This window comes from Patagioenas fasciata, chromosome 1, assembly GCF_037038585.1.
Source record: "Patagioenas fasciata isolate bPatFas1 chromosome 1, bPatFas1.hap1, whole genome shotgun sequence".
NCBI classification, from domain to species: Eukaryota; Metazoa; Chordata; class Aves; order Columbiformes; family Columbidae; genus Patagioenas; species Patagioenas fasciata.
In genome coordinates this window covers 8,591,592-8,616,766 of record NC_092520.1, presented here as the reverse complement: position 1 = coordinate 8,616,766, position 25,175 = coordinate 8,591,592, and the positions used below count along the sequence as shown (strand labels likewise).

Genomic DNA, 25,175 nt, shown 5'->3' with positions numbered 1-25,175 from the left:
TTATGTGTGTACCGTAGAGCATGATGTTTCCTTAGGTATAATGTTCCTTAGACATGATCCAATTTCTGTAGCAAATTCACATATAGCCTAAGGCCCTTTTCTGACATTGTAACATAGTATAAAACTACTGCTATGTCCAATTTAAAAATAAAGGGATTTCTTCTACTTAGAAGTAGATCTCATTTGCAGTTTCTGACTATTTCTGGAAACTAGAGAGGATCTAGTGCTTATGGAAATGTCTGATCGGCCAATCCGCACTCAAAATTTGCATGTTTTATAATGAAATTCCAAATATCTCATGGAATGGTTACAGGCTGAAAATAATACTTGATAAAAGTTATTATTTTGGGGAAGGAAGGAATAATTGATTAATGACACAGCAGAATTTGAGCTGAACTTAATAAAATCCTATGAATTATTTTGATTTAAATTATGTGCAAATATTGGTACAATAAAATCGTAACCCAACTGTATTTAACATGAAGGCACTATTTGAAGCATCGAATCTAACCTAAGGTTCTAGCAAGAGCGGAATTGACTTTTCTGAGGAAAATAAATAAGGACTAAAACCATAATATTGCATTTTAGAGAGAGAAAAAAAAAATCCTTAAATCCACTGAATTCTTTAGCAAGTGGCATTAATCTATTACAATGGAATAAACTGAAAAAATTATAATACTTTTCCTCAAAATGCTGGCGTGGTGCCACACCAACTCTTTGCATGCCACCTTGAGCAGGCCACTTAACTTTTTTTTTTCATAATCTTCAAATAGATGATTAAAACCCCACCTACGTCTCACTTCCTTTGTCTCCTGTTTACAGTCTAAATAAACTTTGCAGAGGAGAGTCTACACCTTCTTGGCTCAACTCAAACAAGGACTAACTCTCAGTGCAGCCTCTAGGCATAGTCAGCATAAATAACAACCATCAAAAGCAGCTCCCTGCCTTTTCTTGGCTGTGTTCACCCCTATAACCAGCCTTCAGAAGTAAGAAGTGAAGGGCAAATGCTTCCATCACACACAAAGATTCTGCTCCACGTGTGTATTTGTGTTTGTGTGCAAAGATGGGAACTAAACTCCGGCGCAACATTCCTGTCAAGTACATACACCCAGACTGATTCTTTCTCCACCTGTACTGGCAAACCAGGTGTTGGTTGTCTAGAGGCTGAAGGTTTTAGTGTGGTGGAGGTAATAAGTCTTTCCAAAAAGCAGGGTGTGCTTGTTTAAACCTGGCACTGTGCATCTGCAGCCTCACAATTCATACCAGTAACTGACTTGATTTTCGGCCCAAAGACCGAAATAAAAAAATCCTACAAATGGTTTTGATTTAAGTAATGGAAACCCAGTCTGTCCTTCAGTGTACCACCAGCCTTCAGCTCACAGCTGCTGGTGTGAGGTTTTGGAAGGTGACCTGAAATGATGTTAGTTACCGCCACAGTTCACAGTTCACTCCTTTAAATTTTTGTGGTGTTTTTTGCCACCTGTCTTTCCAAGGGGAAGCTGATCTCTCGTGTTTTCCTGGTGCGGCCTCACCTGGAGCACTGTTTGCAGTTCCGGGCACCACAGGATAAAAAGGATATTAAGCTACTGGAGAGTGTCCAGAAGAGGCTACGAAGCTGGTTAAGGGTTTGGAGAGGAAACTGTATGAGGAGCGGCTGAAGTCACTGAGGAGGAGATTGAGGAGAGAGCTCATGGTGGCTACAGCTTCCTCACAAGGGGAGGAGGAGGGGCAGGGCTGAGCTCTTCTCTCTGGTGACCAGTGACAGAACCCGAGGGAATGGCAGGAAGATGTGCCAGGGGAGGTTTTGCTTGGACATGAGGAAAAGGTTCTTCACCCAGAGGGTGCTGGACACTGGAACAGGCTCCCCAGGGAGGTGTCACGGCCCCAAGCCTGACAGTGTTCAAGAAGAGACCGGACAACACCCTCAGACACACGGTGTGAACTGTGGGGTTGTCCTGTGCAGAGACACGAGTTAGACTCGATGATCCTTGTGGGTCCCTTTCAATTCAGGACATTCTATGATTCTATAAATAGCAGATGGCAAAGGAAGTGGAGGAACAGCAGAAAATGCCTGTGCACAGCGGATCCAGCTCCCTCCCTCCTGCTCGCTGCAGTGCCCCTGTCACTTTTATGATTCCCGCTAGTACAAAGTCCTAGTCCTTGTCCTCCAGAAGGTTGCATGAGAAAACAAAAAGGACAGAGGAAATTCCTTCTTTGTGTACCAGGAGTCCAGTGATGGTTTAGGAGGCAGAAATACCTATAGTAATGCAGTCAAAAATTTCAGATCACGTCCAAGGAGAGCTTAAGGTCACAGCAGTGTGACATGCAGATGTGGTACCAGAAGACTTTGAGCTTTATTTCACTTAAAAAACAGAGACTGGACCCCAGATTGTCAGGGAATAATTCAGATTTCAGAAAAAACTTCTGAATTTCAGAATGGGTTATTACCTGAAATGACTGTGTTTCCACATCCTGTTAATGACATGACCTTGCTGAGACCCAAGCCACAACCAGCATAGCTACCAAACTGTCATTAACACATTTACCTTTACTGTTGTTTGCTATTGTTTTAGTTACTCATTGATTTTTTTAAAAAAGCAACAGTCCTTTTAATTAAAAGTCAACATATTAAGGGGTCTGCTTAATAGTAATTGAATTTGAAATACAAGTGACTGGTAACAACATCAGTGAAATATTAGTGGAACAGCTCATCATACACAGCGTCTCTTTACTCCTCTCCCTATGGTTTTTTTTTTTAGTACTCTAATTTCTATTTTTGAAGTTGTAAGTCAGAAACAGACAGCACACTGCACTATATGATTAGGAGTGGAAAAGTCCCTGCAGCCTTTAAACTGTTAGAAGAAAATATATTTAGAAGCCTGAATATGTTCCTATTCACAGCTTCAATAGAGGACATATCAGCATTTGTCTATTTTTTTTTTTTTAATTTCTTTTTTAAAGGTCTTAAACACAGCTGTAAGACTTCACTCCAGGCACAAACTTGGCTAAAAATCAGTTTGTCTGTTGTTTAAAATACTTTGGAACATTTTGGCATTCTAGCCTAGCACTGAGAACTTCCTGGGGCAAGGCTGGGGTTCCCCTTCACTTAACCCTTTCTGCCACAGTGAACACATCCTTTTATCCTTTTAGGCAACGTGCCTTTATCACAGGGTTTTGGTTTGGTTGAAAATACCTACCAAGCTAATATCTAGAATCCAAGAGAGTCTGACCCCAAAGACAGTTCATGTTACATCAGATTGGCCCTGTGAAATCCCATGAAGAGGTATCCAAGCCAGTTCAGACACTGGCAGGGTAGATTTACCATGGCAATCCACCTGAATTTATATTTTCTATCTGTCTACAGCCAGATATCACAGGTAAATGGGTCAGGCGGCTGCCCAGGAATCAAGACCTTTGCCAAATGGAAACGCTGCAGCCCCTATTGTCTGGATGACCACACTGTAGGGAAGATCGGGGCTAAAAATGTTTGCTTACCTGAAGGATAAAAGCTAAATGAAACCATGATTCAGACCGGGGGTTCATCTAGCCTGCTGTTTCTTTCTAACATTCTTTATCAGATGGTAAAGGAAAAGCATTAACACAATAACACAACATTTACCCAGAACACATTTTCAGCTGCTGATGACTCTGGACTCTAATAAGCAAGAGATAATTCTTATTTTTTTTCCATTTAATAACCCTGGATAGATTCTTCCACAAATTTGTTTAACTGCTTTCAAGACCCACAGAAACTTTTAACATCCACAATGTTATATCTAACTGAACTCCACAGCTTTGCTACCAGTTCAATAAATATCTCCTTACGGATATTTCAGTCTGCTGCTTAGTGTTTTCATTTGATGTCCCCAAATGCTTTCATTAGAAGAGACAGCAAATGTTGCTCCCTGGTCATTGTGTTTCCGTCCTGTAGTTAGGGAACAGGACATAATCTCTTACCTCTTGTAACTTGATTTTCGTCATAAGAAAAGCCTTGCTAGCAAACTCTTCAAGCCAAAGGCATATAGCTGAACTACTAGCAACACTGATTTAATTTCAGAGACGGAAACACCATCACTCGTCTTTCTATTTATCTGAATGCCTCTTGGCTTGTAGCATCTACAGATTTATAACTGAACTCTGACAAAAAACCCTGCAGTTCAGTTTGAAGTTGTTTTTATCATGTGTTTTTTCTTGACAAATATTACATTGTTTTATCCTGAATAAATTTTCCAGGGAAACAAAACATAAATTTCATTCTAATATGCTTTGAATGAAAATAAAATTTAATAAAATAAAAGGTTAGGCAGTCAGGGAAATAAAAATAAAAATAACAATCTTCTGTCTTATTATCAAATATAATCTCCTAGACAAACACTTTCACTGCCTCTGCTTCCATCACTGAAGCTGTTAAACTTGATCTAATATAATGCTCTTCTTAAATTACAGTCAAAATCTCCTATTATTCAGGAAAGCATCCTCAATCATAAGGCTAAAAGGGAGATTCTGCCTCTTGCTATGACTTGATATAATCTTGAAATAGATTACAAATATTGTAACAACAATGCAAACTGAGCACGTGAGCTCGCCTCTGAGCACTGCTCAGGACATCCATAGAGAGAGGACCCTGCTCTACTGACTCCCAAAGCGTCACACTTACTGCAAGTTTGCCCTGACCCAATTAACATTTATTTATCTTTGGGGAAGTGAAATGACTTTGGAAGGAAAGAATGAAATACATCAATTTCGTAGCCCCACCAGTTTAATTGTCTGGTTACTCTGGAAGATGTTGCTCATGTTGCTCAGAGGGAGAAGGGTGGTGAGTGCAGGTTTCCCTTCAGGTGATTTTGCTACTGCTTTAATGAATGAAGGAAGCCATGATTTACTCTCTTTGCCATTGAAAAAGCAATTTGGACCTCATTTTGTATCAAAAAATATTTGCTCAGCTTTAGTATAGTATTCCAAAGTCTTCTTCAACCCCAAGTTTGTAGATAGCAAATTTATATACAATGATACAGCCAGCACTCCATTGAGAATTGGTCACAGGGCAAGGGAAACTTAAAAAATAGCTTATTTGAACAATTATAAGTTAAGTAACAAGGTTGTGTAATTTAAATGAGTTGCCACATATATTGTAAGCTTTTAAAAATTTGCTACTGCTAAATGCACTAAGCATTTATATGTTAAATTATTGATTCCCAAAAAAACTACTTGGCAAGCAGCTAATCTGAGGCAATTCTTAGCTGTAAGAGTGAATTTGTGAATCAAATTTCAAAACTCATACTAATTTCAAAATCAATAACTTGACCTTATTATTATTATTATTTGAAACTATGGAAAAGTTGAAATTTCATAAGCTATAGGAACACTCACTGAATGGTATTGATTTGGTGTTACTTAAAATTTACTCAGGATGTCCTCATGCAACATGGTCAATAATATGCAGGAGCAAAAAACGGTGGTAAATTCCACATCAACTCCAAATATCATTCTCCACATCCTCACCATCCTCACCTTAGGATAAAAAAAAACCTCACACAGTCAAAATTTGTCATGTATCTACTTGAAAGTTTAGCCAACAACAATGCTACACAAAAGTGCCGTTCTTTTTGTATCTGATAAAATTCAGAGAGGTTAAAGATGCTTCAAAACCAAACACGATGCAGAGTGAGGAGAGAAGCAAAACCCCACTGAGTTTAATGCCTTCCAGAAGAGCCCCACCTCCCTACACACACTTAGAGAATGGGAAGTAGTTATTAGCGAAAGGCAGCTCATCTCCCAGGGTGTAGCTATGTGGGGTTGAGGGAGGAGTAGCTAACACCCATTCAATTTGCACACAGACAGACTCAAGCATAAACTTTTGAAAAAGTCAAGCCTAAGCACATCTATAACAGGAAGACCTCTTTTTTTCTTTTCTTTTTTTCTTTTTTTTTCTTCATCACAAACATCCTGCAAGCAGAATGATATCCTACCACTATATAATGCTTTTGGAGGTACAGCTGTCCTAAATAATTTATAATGAAACGATTTTCTGTGACATCAACCCTTCAGTTATTGCTTGGCTGGCATAACTCAAGGTAAATTAACTCTCTTTTGCTAGGTAAGCCACACCTGTAGTTATTTTGTACAGAGTTTATGATCTTTCACTTCATATACTATTCTTTTCAAAATGCCCCCTGCACAAGATAGACCCCTCTCCCCCTCTGTGTAATTCACATTCTCTTCAAGCAGAGTTAGGGACCGTGATACACAAAAGTACATCAAGGTAAAGCTGCTGTGGTGGGGATGAGCCATTCGCTTTGCCAGACACATCAGTGCCAGACACACCAGCATAAAAGACAATTCACAACAAATCTCCACCCATAAAACACCATTTTGTATTCATCAGACCCGAGATTCCCACCACGACTCACTGAAAATCAAGTAAGACTTTACTAAAAGCAAGAGAACTGAAACAGTGCAGAACAGACACAAGCGTGAGTCGACTCAGGCCGGCAGCTCCGCCAGATAAAGTCAGCGGTCACTGGCCAAACGCCCAGTTAGTGATCGATCAGACGGGAGGCCTGACGAGCCCACGGTCTTGTTTAAATGTCGGTGTTTGATTGCGAGCTGGAGACAGCAAGGGGATGAGGGGAAGCGGATGGGTAAGTGTAGGCAGGAGCGGGCAGGATGGGGAGGGGGATGCAGAGGGTGGGCAGGACACCGGGGCTGGCAGGCGACCCAAAAGCGGCCTCTCAAACTTGCATCAATTTTTCTTTACTAACCACTTTTACGAGACCTACAGGAACCACTATTTCCTTTTTCTATTCCCCCCTCCCAAAATTAAGTTGCTTCTCCCACCCTGCGTTTGTTTACCCCCTGCATTTCTCATCCGCCTCGGTCCTCAGCTTTGTCATCCTTCGCTCTTACCACATTTTTCCATTCCTCCGTCCGTTCTCTAACTCCCCAGTTATCCTCAGTCTCTCTGCGTCTCGTCTCCTGCCACTGCCATGTACGAGGCTTTCCTTCTGAAACTACTCCCACTAGAAACCGAGCACCGAAATTCCCAGCGCATCCAGGCAGCTCGGCTGGCTCTGGGCGGCTCTGGCAGCCTCTAATGGTGGCCAGAAGCAAAACTTGTGCTCACAGAACGAGTATTCACGTCTGCCCTTCAAAGCCAGAGGCCAAAGTGGGGCAGCGGAGAGGCAAAGAATGAGAAAAAAAACGAGGTGTAGGTAGCTGTGGGGTGTTGTGAGAGGAAGGCGTTGGGATAAAGAAAGGGGAAAGAAAAACAAAACCCTGTAAAGTCTGAGATGAATGAAGACACCAGGAAGCTGCAAAGCTCCTCCCAGCTGCAGGGCTGCTCTGCAGGTACTGGGAGATGCCCCAGGCCAGGCTCTGTAGGTGTGGTAGAGGGCAGAGACGGCTTCCCAGCCCTGACTTACCCTCCGGTTTAGCTGGTTCCAGCACTGGGCAGGGGCTTCAAGGTCCAAAGCCCCGAGGAAGAGTGGCTGCCTCAGCCCAGCCTCAGCGAGTCCAGCCTGGGGAAGGACAAGGTGCTTCCTTGGGACCCAGATACGCTTTGCCTGATAAATACACCAAACTGCTCGGTTGTTCCTCAGCTGTGGTTAAAATCCTCCCGACTGACACCAACACTGTTTGAAGCATATTCAGGTTTGTGCAGGAAAACCAGTTACAACAGATAGCCCAGAAGGCAATTCCAGATTCAGTGTTTTTACAAGCACTTTTCATCTGGGGCTCTCAAAGTGCTTTGCAAATATGAACTCGTTTAAGCTTCACAACAAACCCCCTTGAGGCAAAGATAATGATCACTATACCCATTTGTAAAATGGGAAACTTTAGCACAAAAGAAGAAAATGTTGCCGCAGATCAGGCACAGCAAGTTGAGAACAAAACTGAGCAGTCCTGCCTCGCTGGCGCTTGCACTGACAAGCAGAAAACCCTCCCTTCTGCTCTGGTTTGATTGAGAATTGCTATTCCAAACAAAGGTGTAGTGTTAAAAAAGATGAAGGAGGAGAAAACGTGTAGTTCAAGTTCAGTAAGAAACTCAAGCAGCTTCAGAGCACCATTAGGCTACACACTTAACATGGAGTTAGCTGCAACTTTGAGTAGAATGCAAACAGGTAAGAGGGGGGGGGAATAAAAAGGAAAACAAAACCAAACAACAACAAACCAAAACCAAACCCCTTGCTTTTCATAATGATATGATTTAGAGTAATGCGCAGAATGGCACAATGTAAGCAACATGTCCAAACAAAGTGCGCATCTTGCAAGTTTGTATTAAAACTTGCATGCTACAGGGAAATAAATATGAACCCCCTGCTCTAACACCTGTAGTAAAAGCAGAACAAGGAATGTGACAGCAGTGATGAGGTAGTGCCAGGAAATATGATTTGGGTGAAGTCTGAAAGTCCAAGAGCTTATGCAAACCACAGCTGAGAGTTTTGACAGTGTATGAACAGACTGTCTTACTGGGTATTAGTGGTTTTGGCTGTCAGAAGCAAAAAGTTGTCCAAGCTTTTTCTTTAAAGTTTTAGAGCCAGATCTTCGCTGATTGTAAGGAACTTAATTTTACCTATGATAGCTTAAGTCAGTCTCTTTTTCATCCAAAATCTTATTTTCATGTTTGATGGGAATTGAAAGAAATGAAGAATTCAGCAGTACCCCAGAGGATTACACCTGTCGAATATAGGAACAGATGTGAAATATTCTTTCCTTGAGTAACGCTAGACTCCACAGAGATCTGATGATTTCTAAGGTATGTCACCACAGAAGGCTTCTTAATCCAGATAAATTATCACTGAGCTATGTAAATTCGTAACTGCAGTAGCAGTGCAAACATGTTGATGAAATAATCGCTTGGATTTGGCTACATGGGGCTGTTCTGCTGCTGCAGCACTCCGGGCAACTGCAATTTCAGGCAGGATGAGTGCCAAAGGAACCCTTGGGAGAGAGAGACCTGTTAAGCAGTTCAGTACCACTGCATGAAATACCTTGTGCAACGGGCTCTATACAACTGCAGTGTAGCTAAAGTCCTAATAACAAGCTACTTTGCTTAAGTGTTATTTGCAAGCAGGGGTTTGAATTAGTGGGAAACAGCTCAGAAACTTAAAGGGAGAAGAAACGGATCTTTCGTGATAAAAAGAAGACATCTACAAAAATATCCATCGTGACTGTCTATAAAAAGACCCCTAAAATTCACCAGTTTCAAAGACCACGAGCCAGAGAAAAAACTTTTTCTTCCCATTCAGAATTCAGCATTAAAATGTGATTTTGCTTTCCTTTCTTGCACTGCATAAGAGAATTTTTACAGCCTACCAAATGACTTTCAAAGCAGGAAAAGCAGAAATACAATAATATTCAGAGACATGCCGGGGCTCTGTAATACCAAATAAAGTAGGATTCAGCTAAAGAAAAGTGAAGTGGTGAAAGCAACAGAAAAGATAATTACATTGTAAACTATGCCATTGATGAAAATAAGTTGATAAGTTCAAACTGAAGTAATGGCAAGGCATCCTCAACTTTAAAAATAATGTATGAAAATCAGATTTTGATTTTGTGATCTGCCTTTTTCTAGGTAGATCCTCTGTAGTATTTTCTTTTTAAACTTTTATTCCATAGTAGCTCAAAAATGATACGCACAGATACACAGACAAAGAGAGTTAATAAGATCAAATTTCCTAACACAACCCAGGACAGAGTGAGCAGTCAGTAATTCACGATCTAATTTATGACTGTCTGCAAAGCAAACATGTTTTGCCTAATGGGGTGAATGTCTCTTTATTAACTTACTACCAAATTATGTGCTGAACTAATAGCATTGTCAGAGGCCTGTAAACAGTGCAGATATGAATCAGTATTTTGTGGCAGCACTGTAATTATAATAACATCCTGAACAAGGTTTGTGCCATTGCAACGCACATAGACCTGGTACTGATAGGCTTAATACAGGAACAAAAGTTAACAAATAGGGACTTGAATCACGAAGCAGACACACTTCTGTTTTGATATATAATGGTGGTGGAATAAAGCCAGATGCCAAAACTGGATTAGAGACACATGACATACTTGGAGAGAACATGATCTCTCCTGGCAACATTAATCTGAAAAACCTCCTAGTTTTTTCCTGTTATCACCTTCAATTCTATTTTTCCCAATAAGCAATCTAGAGCTAAAAATGGATGCCAACAGGTAACAACCATGTGTCTGCTGCTGTTGGGGGGATTTATGCCTGAGACTTTTCATGAGATGCAAAGCGCTGTCAGCACAGCCCATGGGCCAAAGACTAAAGAGGGTCCTTTACCCAGCCGGCTCTCAAGTGGGGACTTGCTTCTGTTTCCTCCATTGCTTCTCTGCTTTGAGTTTCTCAGGTAAACTGCACACAATAGTTAAACTAGTGTGTTTCTTAATTCCACTTTTCAAGCTTTGAACAAATAGAATGAAATTGGAATATTTCCTCTCTGGTTCATCTTTAGTGAAACACAGAAATATTTTATAAAATCTGATAAAAATGCAATTTTTACCTTTACTTTTTCTCAATTTTATTTTTTTATTTAAAAATTGTATGAGAAAGGGTCTTCAGAGTTCCTCTGTTACTTATATTTAGCTATATTTACAATCCTTTGACATATCACAGTGGGTTAGTTGACAACTGAAGGGAAAACAAATCTAATTTGTTTAAAACCTTTGCTCATAGGCTTTTGACTGAAGCCTGTAGGGCAGAGAAATACGAGAGAAGGAATCACTACTCTATTCCAAGTTTTCTCCCTGATTTACTAAATGACTGAAGGCAAGTTATTTTGGCTCTTGTCTGGTCCCATTAATGTATGCATTATGTTGTTTTCCCCACACCAAACCACTTTCAGAGGTGGGGGAAAAAATCCAGTGGGCTTAACTATTATGATGATGGTAGAAAAACATAATATGCCTCAAAAATGCTGCAGTTTCACAATCCTAAACCTCCTGACAATCAGTAAATAGAGTAATATCTGGAAAGACACATTTACAAAGGAAAGATAAACATTGAACAGCCTTGGTACTCCATCTCGCGCCAATCTTCTTTCCTTGTCAGTACAGCTCGGACTCAGATACCAACATAACTTTTGGTATAAAATTAACCCTTGAAATTCAAGCTTAAGGCCATCCAAATCTATCTCACCATCCTGCCAATAAGCTTATTTGTCTTCAGTCACATATGCAGTAACTGGTTTTTGATTCACAGGTTCAGTAAGATTCTTATGCCCAAGAAATTGGTATTAAACATTTGAATTCTTGTTCTATTCAAGTTTTTTTTCTTTTTACATTTAAAATGCACATTTTCAAACTTGCCTTCACAAAAAGGAAAGGTGTATTTTTTTGATAGGAATAGATAAGGAACTCATATGACCACTCATTCCTGCAGACAGAGTTTTCAGAAAAATGTCTCCACCATAAGATCAGAATTCAATGGTGAGAAACTATAAACAGAAAAAATGATTCTTGACTCAAAACAGTTTTGGTTTATGATTGCTGAAAGTAAATTAATATTTTGGGATTCTCTGCTCTTTTAAACTTGGTCGTAAATGAAAGTTTATAATTATTCTTTTACTATTTTTTTTTAAAGTTATCCCACTATACTGTGTTTCTAGTTCCATAAGCTAATCACTCTTGTTTTCACAGTGTGATGTATTTTTTAGATGTCTGTTGCCTTTTAAAAGCCAGAATTTCACTTATGATCAATAAGTGTCAATAGAAAAAACTACTGTGACAGTGTATTGAAGTTCTTTATTTTATCCAGGCAAATGAAACAACCACTGTATTTTTTTTTTCTCTGACACAAACTCAGATAAAACAAGAAGAGGCACTGAGACATAAATTACTGGAATTCTCTTTCTTCCAGAGAGTAAAAGAAGTCTAAATTCAGAGCTTCTTTATTAAAAAGTAGACATTTGCCCATGGACAACTGACATTTGTGAGATAGAAGCAGAATTTTTTATGTATCAAAAGTCTTAAAAGATCAAACCCTTGTGAGAAATCCCCCTTCAACTCAGTGGGAATGGTTGCTACTTCAGGATGTTTTATAGGCTCTGTCACTGACTTGAAACTCAAAACTTCAAAGAAATATGGTATGCAGCATTCAGAAAAAAAAGGATTTTCAGTTATTCCCAAGTTTATTATATTCACATTTAGCTAACGTAATCAAATTCAAAAGTAATTTATTTTTATTCCATGAAATTATTTGCTCTATATTATTTATTACATATGAAATTATTTTGTAGGTATTGTATGGACACCATAAAATATTCCACAGCTTTCTGTATCTTGCAAGATTAGGAGCTACCGAACTTACATAAAATGCCTTCTAAAATCTGAATTGCACAGTGCATTGGTTCTTATACCAGTTCTAGAAGTCACCACATTTCACGGAGGGTAGTATGTAAACATAGGAGTTATAAATTCCTCCTGAGGCGCAGTGGAGGGGAAGGTGCTGACCTACTCTCTATGGTGACCAGAGATAGGACACGAGGAAATGGGATGAAGCGGCATCAGGGAAAGCTCAGACTGGACATCAGGAAAAGGTTCTTCAGATAGTTGCTGGTCACTGGAACAGGCTCCCCAGGGAAGTGATCACAGCCCCAAACCTGACAGCATTCAGGGAGCGTCTGGATGATGCTCTTAGTCATATGGTTTAGTTCTAGGTTGTACTGTGAGGAGCAGGAAATTGGACTTAATGATTCTTATGGGTCCTTCCAACTTGAGAGATTATGTAATTCTGTGCTTCTATGATTAATATTTGAAAGTTCAAGAAGTCTTTCAAAACCAGGAATGTTTCATTAAAGTGAATGTAGTCTAAAGTGGCCGATAACTTTTGCTATTATGTTTTTTTTAAGTAGAGATATGGGCCATGAAGCAATACTAACCCACACTATACATTGTACCTATTGTCAATGAAAGTAGTGTTCTGGATTAAAGGTAAAAATCCCAGGAATTTAGTCACCTTTGTTGCACACACAGGTTTGACATATAAGAATAATCTACAGCATGAGAGAACAATTCTGGTTGGAAGGGAGCTCTGGAAGTCATCTAGTCCAACCTCCTGCTCAAAGCAAAGCCAAGCTGAAATTTCAGTTACATCACTCAGGACTTTGTCCAGATGAACTTTGAATCACTCTGAAGATGAAGCTCCTATAACCTCACTGAATCATCACTTATGTTACTCTGCTACCCTCATTAAAAAGATTTTTTTTTTTTTCCTCAGACCCAACTGGAATTTCCCTTATTGCAACATGCGACTGTTGCCTCTAATTCTTCCTCTGTGCATCCCTGCTGACCTCCTGCTGGCCTTCATCACTGCCAGGGCACACTGCTGACTCAGGTGCCAATTACAGCTTCACAGTATCATTTAGGTTGGAAAGCACGTCTTGAGATCACCTTGTCAAACCCTCCCTGCTGAAGCAAGGTTAGCTGGAACAGGTTGTCCAGGAACATGCTTGGCTGGGTTTTGAATATGTCCAAGGATGAAGACTCCACAACTTCCACAACCTCCACAACCTGGGCACACGTAGCCCAGAGACAGTCACCCTCGCAGTAAAGAAGTGCTCCCTGATGTTCAGATGGAATTTCATGTGTTCTGCGTTACACAGAATCACAGAATGTTAGGGATTGGAAGGGACCTTGGAAGGTCATCTATTCTAATCCCCCCACCAGAGCAGGAACACCCAGATGAGGTTACACAGGAAGCTATCCAGGCGGGTTTTGAATGTCTTCAGAGAAGGAGACTCCACAACCTCCCTGAGCAGCCTGTTCCAGGCTCTGTCACCCTCACTGAGAAGAAGTTTCTTCTCATATTTAAGTGGAATCTCTTGTGTTCCAGTTTGCATCCATTGCCCCTTGTCCTGTCACTGGTTGTCACTGAGAAGAGCCTGGCTCCATCCCCTTTACATATCTATAAACATTAATGAGGTCACCCCTCAGTCTCCTCCAAACTAAAGAGCCCCAGCTCCCTCAGCCTTTACTCATAAGGGAGATGCTCCACTCCCTTATTCATCTTCATGACTTTGCGCTGGACTCTCTCCAGCAGTTCCCTGTCCTTCTGGAATTGAGAGGCCCAGAACTGAACACAATATTCCAGGTGTGGTCTCACCAGGGCAGAGTAGAAGTGAAGGAGGACCTCTCTCGACCTCCTGACCACCCCCCTTGTAATACACCCCCGGATGCCATTGGCCTTCCTGGCCACAAGGGCACAGTGCTGGCTCATGGTCATCCTGCTGTCCACCAGGACCCCCAGGTCCCTTTCCCCTACGCTGCTCTCTAACAGGTCATTCCCCAATTTATAATGGAAGCTGGGGTTGTTCCTATCCAGATGCAAGACTCTACACCTGCCCATTGTCCATTCCTTCTTGACCTGTCACTGCGAACTGCTGATAAAAGTCTGTCTCCTTTGTTTTTATTCCCTCACATCAGGTACTTATACCTCATATTTATGCATTTTCAACTATGAATTGCCCACCGGCATTCCCAGGTCCTTCCCTACAAAGCTGTTTTCTCTGCTATTGCCCTCTACTACAACAGTTAGTCCTTCCCAAGCTCAGGAGGCTGCTTTTGTTGGGCTTATGTGAAGCTCCAGTTGACCTGCTCCTCCACTTGTAAACCCATATATACACATAAAAGATTTGTAAATGAGTCCGTAGCATTAAGTCCATTTCTTGCAGGTCGTTTTCACAATCTTGCTATTTGAACAACTAACAAGTTAGATCAAAGGGACTTCATGTAAAATGCAGCAAAAGTGATTTTACAGGCTTTTATGATTTGAAAACAGACAGTAGATTTAGAAGCCAGTTCAAACAGTCTACTCTGCTATATAATTCAGAGTATCTGCAGGCAGTCTGAGGCAAAAATGGACACCAGCAAGTACATAGTTTTCTGTCCATAAACACCAATCTCCCACTCTCAGGTTATCGTTATTCTTGGCAGATGTTACTGCATATGGTTGGGCTTTTGTTCCTATAGAGGGTCCTTAGGTGACAAACTCTGTTACATAAAAATAATTACAATGTAAGTCAGTGGAGACTGCCCCAGGATAGCTTTTCTATTCAGTGGCATATCAGTAATGATCACAGATACATATATTTTCAGGTGTTCCTAAAAGGTGACAGGATCATGTCTTCACTGGTGTTGTAGCAAAGTGAAGCCCACTTACCAGATCAAAGAAGGAAAGGGTGAACCTTCCCCTATGGAAACCTTTGTGAAGTAGAATAAGGTCTCGCCATCAAAACCTACAAACTTGTTTCTACACAATCCAAGACAGAATTTTAAACTGGAAATCATGTTGAGGTCTTTTGACCTGTCATATCATTATAAAATACTGAAAAAGCAATGTTCTAAAACATGAAAGCACAACATAAGTATACAACTTGTGTTTGACCATAAAAGTGAGAAAGATGTGTCAGTGCAAATTCTCGTGTGCTATAAAGTTGTAGAAGAGTTTGTGGGAAACTGCACAGAAAAAAAAAACAACAACCCTCCTTTGAGTATTGAGGAGCATACACAACTCCATTCTGCATAATAATTCATACCGTGTCATATTCAGCTAAATATATATATATATATATATTTTTTTCCTGTTATTTAGGGTAAACCCCATAGGACTAAGTTAATCCATCTCCCTAATGGCAGTTTCAGAGACATATTTCAAGGTTCTTGCAGCTTTCTTTGAAGTAAAAAAGTTCAGTAGATGCAATTTGAATTAATTGCATCCAGATTTTCAGTATTAACAAGAGAGGAGTTTGGTCTAAACTATGTTTACAAATGAGAATATGAAAAAAGATCATGCTAAATATATGTTTATAACATTTTACTTCAAAATATGCTAACAAAGACTACACTCTGAGAATTTTAGCTAAGTCTTGGTCATAAGATAACTACACTTGTACTACTAAACTTTTATTACAAAGTTTGCCAGGTCTAATCTTAATATGGATTAAGGAGTTGCATTAGTGTGCTATCTTTTGTGGGGTTAGAAGGTCTAAGACAGTTCCAACACTGTAATTACTAAATGATCATAAGTTAAATTTACAGTAGTTCATTAATATAGCAATGGTTGTGAAATAGTTGGTTTTATACAAAGGTAGCAAGACAAATACTACAATGGCTTTTGTATTTTTAATGGCTTAAGCTAGAAAAGCTTTCAAAAGTAATCAAAAACTCTACTGAAAAGATATTATTAATTTTTGCAAGAGATACTTTCTTATCTGTAGAAAAGCAGATGCAGGTTTAAGACCCCCTTATGCTGTTCACCATGTCAAATTTGGTAGCTCAGTTTCCAAATACTGCTGTTTTCTCATGCTCTGTTTTGCATGAAGCTCATCTGGCCCAGTGCAGACATTTACAGAACAGATCACTAGAGCTGAACCAGTTGAAGAAACTCCTTTTCATTTGAGTCAGCAGTGAAAATATAGAACCTTTTCAGATGTGAATCTTCTGTTCTGTTTTAGACACTGACTTTAGGATGAGATTAATCACAACCTAGAAATGCTTGGGTTTTTCTTCTCTCTTAGGAGACCAAGATGACTAGCTCAGGGCTAGGGAGCTGCGTTTTAGTCATGAAGTTATGTGAGACTATTCCTACTCCTTTTGTCTACAATCTTATTTAGACCATAAATTCTTCTGTCACTGCCAGTCACCATGACTCCTCGTCACTATCACAGTAAAAATAAGAATCGTTTACAAAATCACATCACTAACCGAGTATAAGAAATATCCAAAACTTGCTCTAAAATCTGGCCAACTATCTCTACTTTCAATTTGGAATTAAAGGAAAAAGCTTTGGATAAAAAAAAAAAGTTAGTGCTGCCATCTGGTCACATTTCATGAAATTTAGACCATCTGTTTTTGGCAAAAGCTCACAGAACTTAGATTGCAGTGCTGAGATAATGAAAACTTCGGAATTCTATCCCAGGTCTTTCCAGCTAAATTGCCTTTCTGGAGCATCACCAGGCTTTGCGACAGGCAGATGGAGGGCAGTCTCGGTGATAGACAGAAGCCTTTCTGCATTCAGTGCATACAGAAAGAGAAGAACAAGCACTTCTGGGGTTCCTCTTGTTTAGGAAACGTGTATTTCAGAACCACAACTTCCAGGCGACCTTTGTGGCCATTTCAGGAGCTACAGCAATCACTGCTCTGGAGGTGACTCAGAACACAGAGAATAGCCATTAGATGCTCCCAGAGCAAAACAACATTTGCAAACAGAGGTGAGGACACCTCACCACTGCAGCCAAATAACAAGGAGTGTCTACAAATAGCTATGAGTCTATAGCAATGGGTCTGTAGTTTGGGAAATTTTGGTAGACTTAATGTGTAAGACCAATACATAATTCTGCAGTCATGAACATACAAAGACCAAGCAGAGAAGACTCTCATGCTGATTTGCCTGTTTCTTCTTCCTGTCTCCGTATTGCTTTTTGTACTAAATGAAATGACTGGTACAAAGCTGGAGGTGACACCAGCAAATGTCCTTTTAAACAGGACTTAACTAACCTTATTTAGTTGTTTAAATCAGTTCTCCTACCTTAGCAGAAAGGAGACTAGTCATGCAATTTACTTACCCTGGCCCCATGAAAGACTCAGTTTGCACCTGACTCCTACATAATAATTTATAACAATGATGCATTTTGTTCTCAAACATACGTAATCAGTTAGTTTTTACCTGAGTCTTCCATCCTCTGCTGCAGCTCCTCCTGGTATAATCTTAGTAATGAATATCCCAGGATCATCCCCAATGTGTGGGTTATCTGTTCCTCCAGCAATACTGAACCCCAGGCCAGAATTCCCCTGAAAAAATACGAAAAGTAAATGTATCACCAGATGCTAGACCTCTACAGAATTTATTTGCAGTGCATGAGAAAAATATCCTTGCTTCTTAAAGAAAGCACTTTATTTGGCAACACCATACTTGAAGGCGGGTGACTCAGTCAGAAAATATTAATTGTCGGTTAAAGAACAAGGACTGTGAACACAAAGATTTCCCAGTTAATGGCGGAGTTAATGGATGCTTCAACAGAAGCAGGATTTAACCTAAATTTCATTGTTTATAAAAGCAGTCACAGAAATTAGCATCTGAACTCCAATATGAATTTATCCAAGTCAATGAGAGCTAGAGGCTAAAAACACTTCAGAGCTTTGAAAAAAGACTTTAAAACCCATTGTCATTTATGAACAGAAAGAGTGAATAAGATTTAGCTCTAAAGTAGTTTAGTACACCATTTTCTGTTGAAAAAAAATCATTGCTCAGATTCAAATGCTTTAAAAAATATACAAAACAAGACTATTTCTTTCATCTTACTGATTTGCTAGAATGAAATATTTGGAAGACACAACAGTCTAGTCAATAATCCTACTTATTGCTTTTACTGCTTGTGAGAATATAATGAAAGATAAATAGGCATGTACACATGTGCAAACACAGGCAACTTAAATCACTGTTTTTCACAAACAATTCAAACCCACAATTCTAACCTTTTTTGGGAAGTATATATTAGTTATTATGCTTTTCTGTATAGATTCACATTCATCAGAGAAATTATTTTGAATAAATTCAATGTAATACTTGATCCTTTAAGTCTCTCTCATCCCAAAGTGTTTTTATAGTAGATATTTAGGCAGATTACAGTGATGTAACATTATTGATATTGCAGAATATGTACACTTCTGTGGATGAAATATATTCGGGGTGCTAAAAATACTTCACTCAACTTCTCAGATTATTGGGAGCTTGTTTCCTTGACTCCTGCTTGTGAACAGGTATCTGGTTCAGTCCTAATGAGAAAAGGTACTAAGAAAAATAGCACCGCTCTGCTTTTTTTTTTTTTTTTTAATTTAAATAAAATCTAATTTCTGCATTTTTGAACTGCACTTCAATTAGTAGGTCGGGCATGCAACACATTTTGTGTGTGAAAGGCTGTCTGTTGCCTGCCTGCAGCATGTCCAATGCTGAATTCTGTTATCAGTATTCTACATTCACAAGCAATGCAGTTCTCATTACTCTAGAGATGTACACACAATCTGCAGCTCGGCTATCAGCATATAATTGTGAATAAATTTTCAGTACTGAACTAATTTATAATCCAAGGAGAAGGATTTAGGACTACACATATCTTAATACTTCTCAGCTAGCTATAATACGAGAAACATTATAATACTGAAACACTCTGTATATATTTTCTGTAGAGTTAATAAACATCTCCAGGCCAGTATTATAAATCTTTGATTTAATCTCCTTTTCATCATTACGATCATCTCAGATTCAGGTTATTTTCCCAATATTTTAACGTACACCTAATTATACAGTGCACTATACACCAACATGCACTCTAAAAATACTTTGAGAATATTTTCCTGTAAGTTTTTCTACATATCGTATTATTAATGGAGCTAATCTTCCAGCACATAAGAATGAAAAAATGTGTACTTATACACACTTCAGGAAGCCTGGAACAAAAGCCTTAGAATATTACTAAAACCAAGGACAAATTTCTAGAAAGTTTGAGTAAGTAATACATGATTTTTAAGAAAAGGAAGAGCTCTAAAATGGAAAATAAAATTGTTGGGTTTAGTCTTTACTTCTAAATAGATTAAAGAAATACGCAATAATCTGTGTGTCTGAAGAGAAGTGCATTTCTAAATCCCCAAAACCTACACGTGATAGAGGAAGAGGAAAGCAAGGTAGCAAGGAGAAATTTGGACATAATTTTTAGTTGGTTAGGGAGCACTAACAGCTATATAATAATAAAAAGACATGCCTGAAGAGCTTTAAAAACTATCAAATCTTGCCTGTTATGTGGGGTGTGCTTAGCTGTTACAGTTCTTCACGTAAAGTTCATTAGCTTTCTTAGCAGGAAATAATTTCTGAAAGGTTTCAGACTTTCCCTGCACTCTTTTCCTCCTACTATATTCTTTTCCATTAAGTTTTTAGAGCTAAAAAATATAGCAATGCTGACTGTAAGCAGTGATGTGGTAAAACTGCTAGAGGAGAATCAATGCTAGCCCTTGACATTTATCCATAAATGTGCATCAGTTATACTGGAAGACTATTCCAATGATGCCCCCTAGGAATAACCTTTTAAAAGAACCAGGCAGCACTCCTCACTGGCACTTCTGTATGCAGAAAATTTCAAGAAATTATTCCAGCTGTAGTCTTTGACTTGATCAACAGGATCTACAAGCTGTCAGACAGTAGCTGCCTCCAAAGCCAGGTCTATCCCTGCAAGGCTTTCTGCACCAGAAACAGCACTGCCAAAGCTAAGAGCAATTGCACTCTTTTTATTTCACCGTGGATCTTGGAGGGACTGCATCAGTTGTGTGGGAAAACATCATCTCTCTTTGTGCTCCAGCTCATGGCTAACAAATCTAAAAGCAAGACTACTGTCACTCATGGGTTACTGGCCTTTTAAGAGCCTTGGGTTGAAAAATAATGCAATAGAAATATTCTGGTTAAAAGCTACTGTATTTCAGTTCTGAACAGCAATACTGATGTATTGTTCAGTTCTCTCTCCTCATGCTCTGTCTTACTAATGTGCAGATACATCAGCTTATGGTTGTTATTAAAAACTCATCATAGCTGATGAGCTGAGCTGTAAATCCAAGTTCTAATTAAGTGCTGTCTACTACCACAACCCTTCCTGAACCTTTCTTCAAGGGTTACCTCTCCATCCTTTACTTTTTGCCTCTCCTTTGTCCCCATATCAGAAAAGAAAAAAAAATAGTGTGTTAATTATATTCACAGCTTTTCTTGGTATATCTCTGTCTCCCTGTCGTTTCATGTTAACCACTGAAAATATGTGCCTTCCTTCAGCCCAAAACAACAGCTGAACCATCACTTAGCCACTGCACTTTCCAAGGAGGAACATGCACATTTTCTCTCATGCTGACTCTCAGGTTTGGGAGTGGTTCCCCGTAAATATCTGTCAAGTTAATTTACTGTCCTCTTTCTATTCCAAGCTTTACTTCTCTTGGATGCTTACTAATCAAGTTAACAGTGAGCTCAGAGACCTGGTGACAATGTGGATAAATGTTTAATAAGAACTAATAGCAGCCGATACATAGGAGAAGAGGCGTAAAGCAATAGAAGCTTTCCTCCTATGGCATTCTCCATTGATACTTTAAAACTGAAATTCACATCTGTGCTTGCCTGCTCTATTTCAGGATTCTTTGGTAGAAGACACTTAGCCAAAAATCCCAAAACATATGTAGGGGACAAAAACTCTGAAAAAGTCTCAGGCCTACTAACTTTAATGGCATTCATCAAACATCATAATTTGCATATCCAAACATATAAGTGTCCCGATGAATAATTTTATGTTGAATTCATACTAGCTAAATCATCTCTTGACCTAAATCTTGCATCTCTTTGTCCAAGTTCCCAATTGCTACTACTATAAAACCCTCATATAATTAGTTGCTGACTATATAGGGAAGATTTGCATAAAATAACTGAGCAATAATGCATGAATGTATTTTTTAATTGTCAGTTTAGTTTCTTACTAGCTTCCTCACCTGTTGTTGCAAGGCCTCAATCATATGCACATCCCGATAAAAGGCTTAACATCATACAACACACCCAGCTTGGCTTAAAAAAGCATTGCCTCAGTTTCCTCCTATTCCTGATGGATACCTCATGCTTCTCAAGGATTTACCTTCAAGCTCAAACCTCTCTCTTGGCTCAGATTTACTTTTCAAACAAAGAAATGTAGGTCAAACTACCAAATCAATTTCCTAGTCTCAGAGGCCTCCTTCCTGTTCTCCTCCAAAGGGAAGGTCAGTACTAAAGGTTTACTACACAAGCCAGTGTCCTTTATACCTTTCTCAGATGGGACTCTGCACCCCAACAAGGATCACCTGAGTTCTTTATAGCTCAGCCTGAGCAGGGAAGAAGCCTGGCTGTAATTCTTCTGGCCCGAGACAGTATCACTTCACATTACTGGTGTTATACCTTCTGCCAACATTGGAATACAACATTTAGGGTCAGAACAAGATGATGGATGATTCAAATGCTAAGGAAAGAAAATAAAACTTGCAAGTTCCGGCCGGTTCTAATATCTTCCCTCAAGACTTGTTATAATGCCAACATAAAAATCACAAAAAAGAAAGTAAGAATCCCCAGCAGGTAATGGTTTTGGGTAGCCAGAAGGCTCATTCTTCTTCTTACGTAGTCTTCGTTTTGTGTTCTTCTTTTACTTGCCACGGTGAGCAGCCATATAGCAGGCTGCATATTCATAAGCTGCGGCATTTTTATCTTGTCAGAGAGCAACCCTCGGAAGTGCTCCACACTGACTTGCATGGAAACAGAGTTAAGCCAACACTGAGCACTGCTGAAGTTATTTTCCTCTGACATTGCGACTCTCCATGGAAGACAGCCTTCCAGCCTTCCATATACTTCATAGACTTCATGATTTCTTTTTTTCCTGCTCAAGAGCTGTATTTTGATTTAGAACAAAGTTTGATTATAAATGGTGTAACGTCATTTAACGTCATTCAGTCTTTAACAAAATCACAGAAGAATATATGCCCAAAAGGAGAAATTAAATCAGAAATGCACATCAAGAGCGGACTGAGTTTCTCCTTATATAACAACCAAGCCATTAGTATTTTACCACACTAAGTAAACACACCTCTTTCACATAGGGGTTGTTTTCCATTTTTTTTTTTTTTTAATTCTAATTAAAAAGGTGACAGCAGAACTCAGTGGTTGACACCAGCTTCACACAGACTCTTTTTGAATTATTTTATTACTTCAGTGCTCCTAAAAGAGTTTCTGATAACCTTCTGAAGCAACATGATTTTGAAGCTGTCTGGCGTTTAAATTAGGAAAATAATAGATGTTAATTGCATGGAATTCACTTAACTATTGCTGCAACCTCACCCTGTCATGGCAGCGTACCAGGAAACCTGTGTCAGGGAGTCCATCAGTCAGCAAAATGTCCATTAGAGAAAGATGTTTCGGGTGACAACACATACTCCCACGACCTCTATTACTCAAATGATCTTTGCTTAAATATTTTCTTAACTTACAGGTTTAAGGCAGCCATTTGCTCAGTTGTTAAGGAATATAAGTTAATGTAATAAAGCAGCAATGTGCTGAACTATGCAAATAGTAAATAAATAGTAATATGTAAATAGCAGAATTGACACGAGTCAAGCCTACATTACTTCCCACAGTTTTCAAGATTAGTGCCCAAGTAGGGACATCAAGTTTCCCTGACATAAGATTGTTTTACTGCTTCCCAGAAAACCCAAATCCAAATGCAGTATCACAGAAATGTGTGATGATTCTTTCATTAGGCCCTAAAAAATTGTGCTTATCAGTAAGTACAGGTGAAGTTAAGAGTGGTCACAGCGCACCTGTTTGTGTATGAAGTGTCAAAGTCCATACATGTCCTGTATCAAAAATAGCGTGGTCAGCAAGACAAGGGCAGTGATTCTTCCCCTGTGCTCTGCATTGGTGAGGCCACACCTGGAGTATTGTGTTCAGTTCTGGGCCCCTCAGTTCAGGAAAGAGATTGAAGTGCTGGAGCGGGTCCAGAGAAGAGCAACAAGACTGGTGAAGGGACTTGAGCACAAGACCTATGGGGAGAGGCTGAGGGAGCTGGGCTTGTTCAGTCTGGAGAAGAGGAGGCTTAGAGGTGAGCTCAGCACTCTCTAGAACGACCTGAAGGGCAGTTCTAGCCAGGTGGGGATTGGTCTCTTCTCCCAGGCAGTCAGCAATAGGACAAGGGGGCATGGACTTCAACTCTGCCAGGGGAAATTTAGGCTGGATATTAGAAAGCAATTCTTTGCAGAGAGAGTGGTCAGGCATTGGAATGGCTGCCCAGGGAGGTGCTGGACTCACCGTCCCTGGAGGTTTTTAAACTGAGATTGGACATGGCACTCAGTGCCATGATCGAGTCAATGGACTGGAGCTGGACCAAGGGTTGGACTTGATGATGTCTGAGGTCTTTTCCAACCCAGCCGATTCTGTGATTCTGTGAAATCATGTAAAAGAGAATCAGCATTCTTGGCCCTTGATGCCATTATGAGCTCAAATTTGTTGCTGTTTCTTTGTGAAAAGTTTATTATTTGGGGAAGAGAGGAGGAAGAGGAAAGGCGGTAATAAAATACATCTGTGAAGTGCTGCAAACTTTTGAATGAAAGTAATAAGGAAAACTGTTTAATTAGATAATAAATAACTTAATCTGTGATTCGTAATCTGGTGATAATTCTTCTTCTCTTCCCCTATAAAATTTTGAGACTTAAAATCTTCTCTTACCAAATCACATGTTCACAAGAAGCAGTATTTTATGCATTAAAGACAACACAAAAACACTGCCCATGTTAATTATTAATAGTGCACCTAAAGTACTAAAAATTTTATCTCAAGCTTTCTTTTTTTTTTTTTTCCTGTAGGTTTCCTATCTCTACTCTGTTGTTCACACACAAATTTTTGGAATGGTTTTCTCTCTAACATCTTTTACAGATGTCTTTAAAGTATAAATTGCTACCTAAATTTGCATGTTTTGTCAGAGCAAGTTTAGTCAAGAGAAAGCTCACAAAATGATAGATGACTCGATCCTAAATACATGGTTTATTTTTTTTCTGTCTTTCATTGTTACCAATTTAAAAGACCCTATCAACTTGGTTACTTGATACTGCTTAAAAGAAATTGCCTGTTGAAATTTAGAATGGAATTATCCTTCAGCTTTTTAAAAGCAGTAATGATCTGTAAGTTCAGTAAATCCTCACCTTTCTTTAATCAAAGTAATGCTGGTTTTCACTTGTTTATGCAAAAATTTCAAAATACTTTAATACAAAGGTAAGTTATATCATCTGAAGTGAGTGCAGGCTTGGTATGCATTTGACAGAATTTCAGAATTTGTCATATATCAAAATGATAAAGCTTTTCAGCTTTGGCTGCTATAGGCAGGGCTCTTACTCTTTGTAAGTAATGCACCCTTTTCTGATGGTGATGTTGGCTTAGGAATTACGCTGTTTTTGTTAAAAAGGACATTTCCCTGTTTTTACTTTTCAAGTCTAGTGCAGCAAGAAAATGTTGCTGTGAGGAACCATTAATGCATGAACTACTGTTGAGTTTGTATCAGATGGTGGAAAAACACATACCTTGCTTGAGCTATGAAACATACTCTGAGACACATAATACAAAATTTGACTTT

At 39.2% G+C, this 25,175-nt stretch overlaps 1 protein-coding gene across 29 annotated transcripts in view; it reads right to left on the bottom strand.

Moving 5' to 3' along the window:
• Nucleotides 1-25,175, bottom strand: part of DLG2 (discs large MAGUK scaffold protein 2) — a 1,047,967-nt gene that overhangs the window by 332,769 nt on the left and 690,023 nt on the right. For 28 of the 29 annotated variants that reach the window (XM_071798683.1, XM_071798777.1, XM_071799041.1 and 25 more), the window contains one exon: nucleotides 17,681-17,805. In XM_071798683.1, the coding sequence (XP_071654784.1) occupies nucleotides 17,681-17,805 (125 nt within the window). Of the gene's footprint in view, nucleotides 1-6,906; nucleotides 7,101-17,680; nucleotides 17,806-25,175 lie in introns of those variants that run through there. The other variant, XM_071799667.1, reaches the window with a different exon arrangement.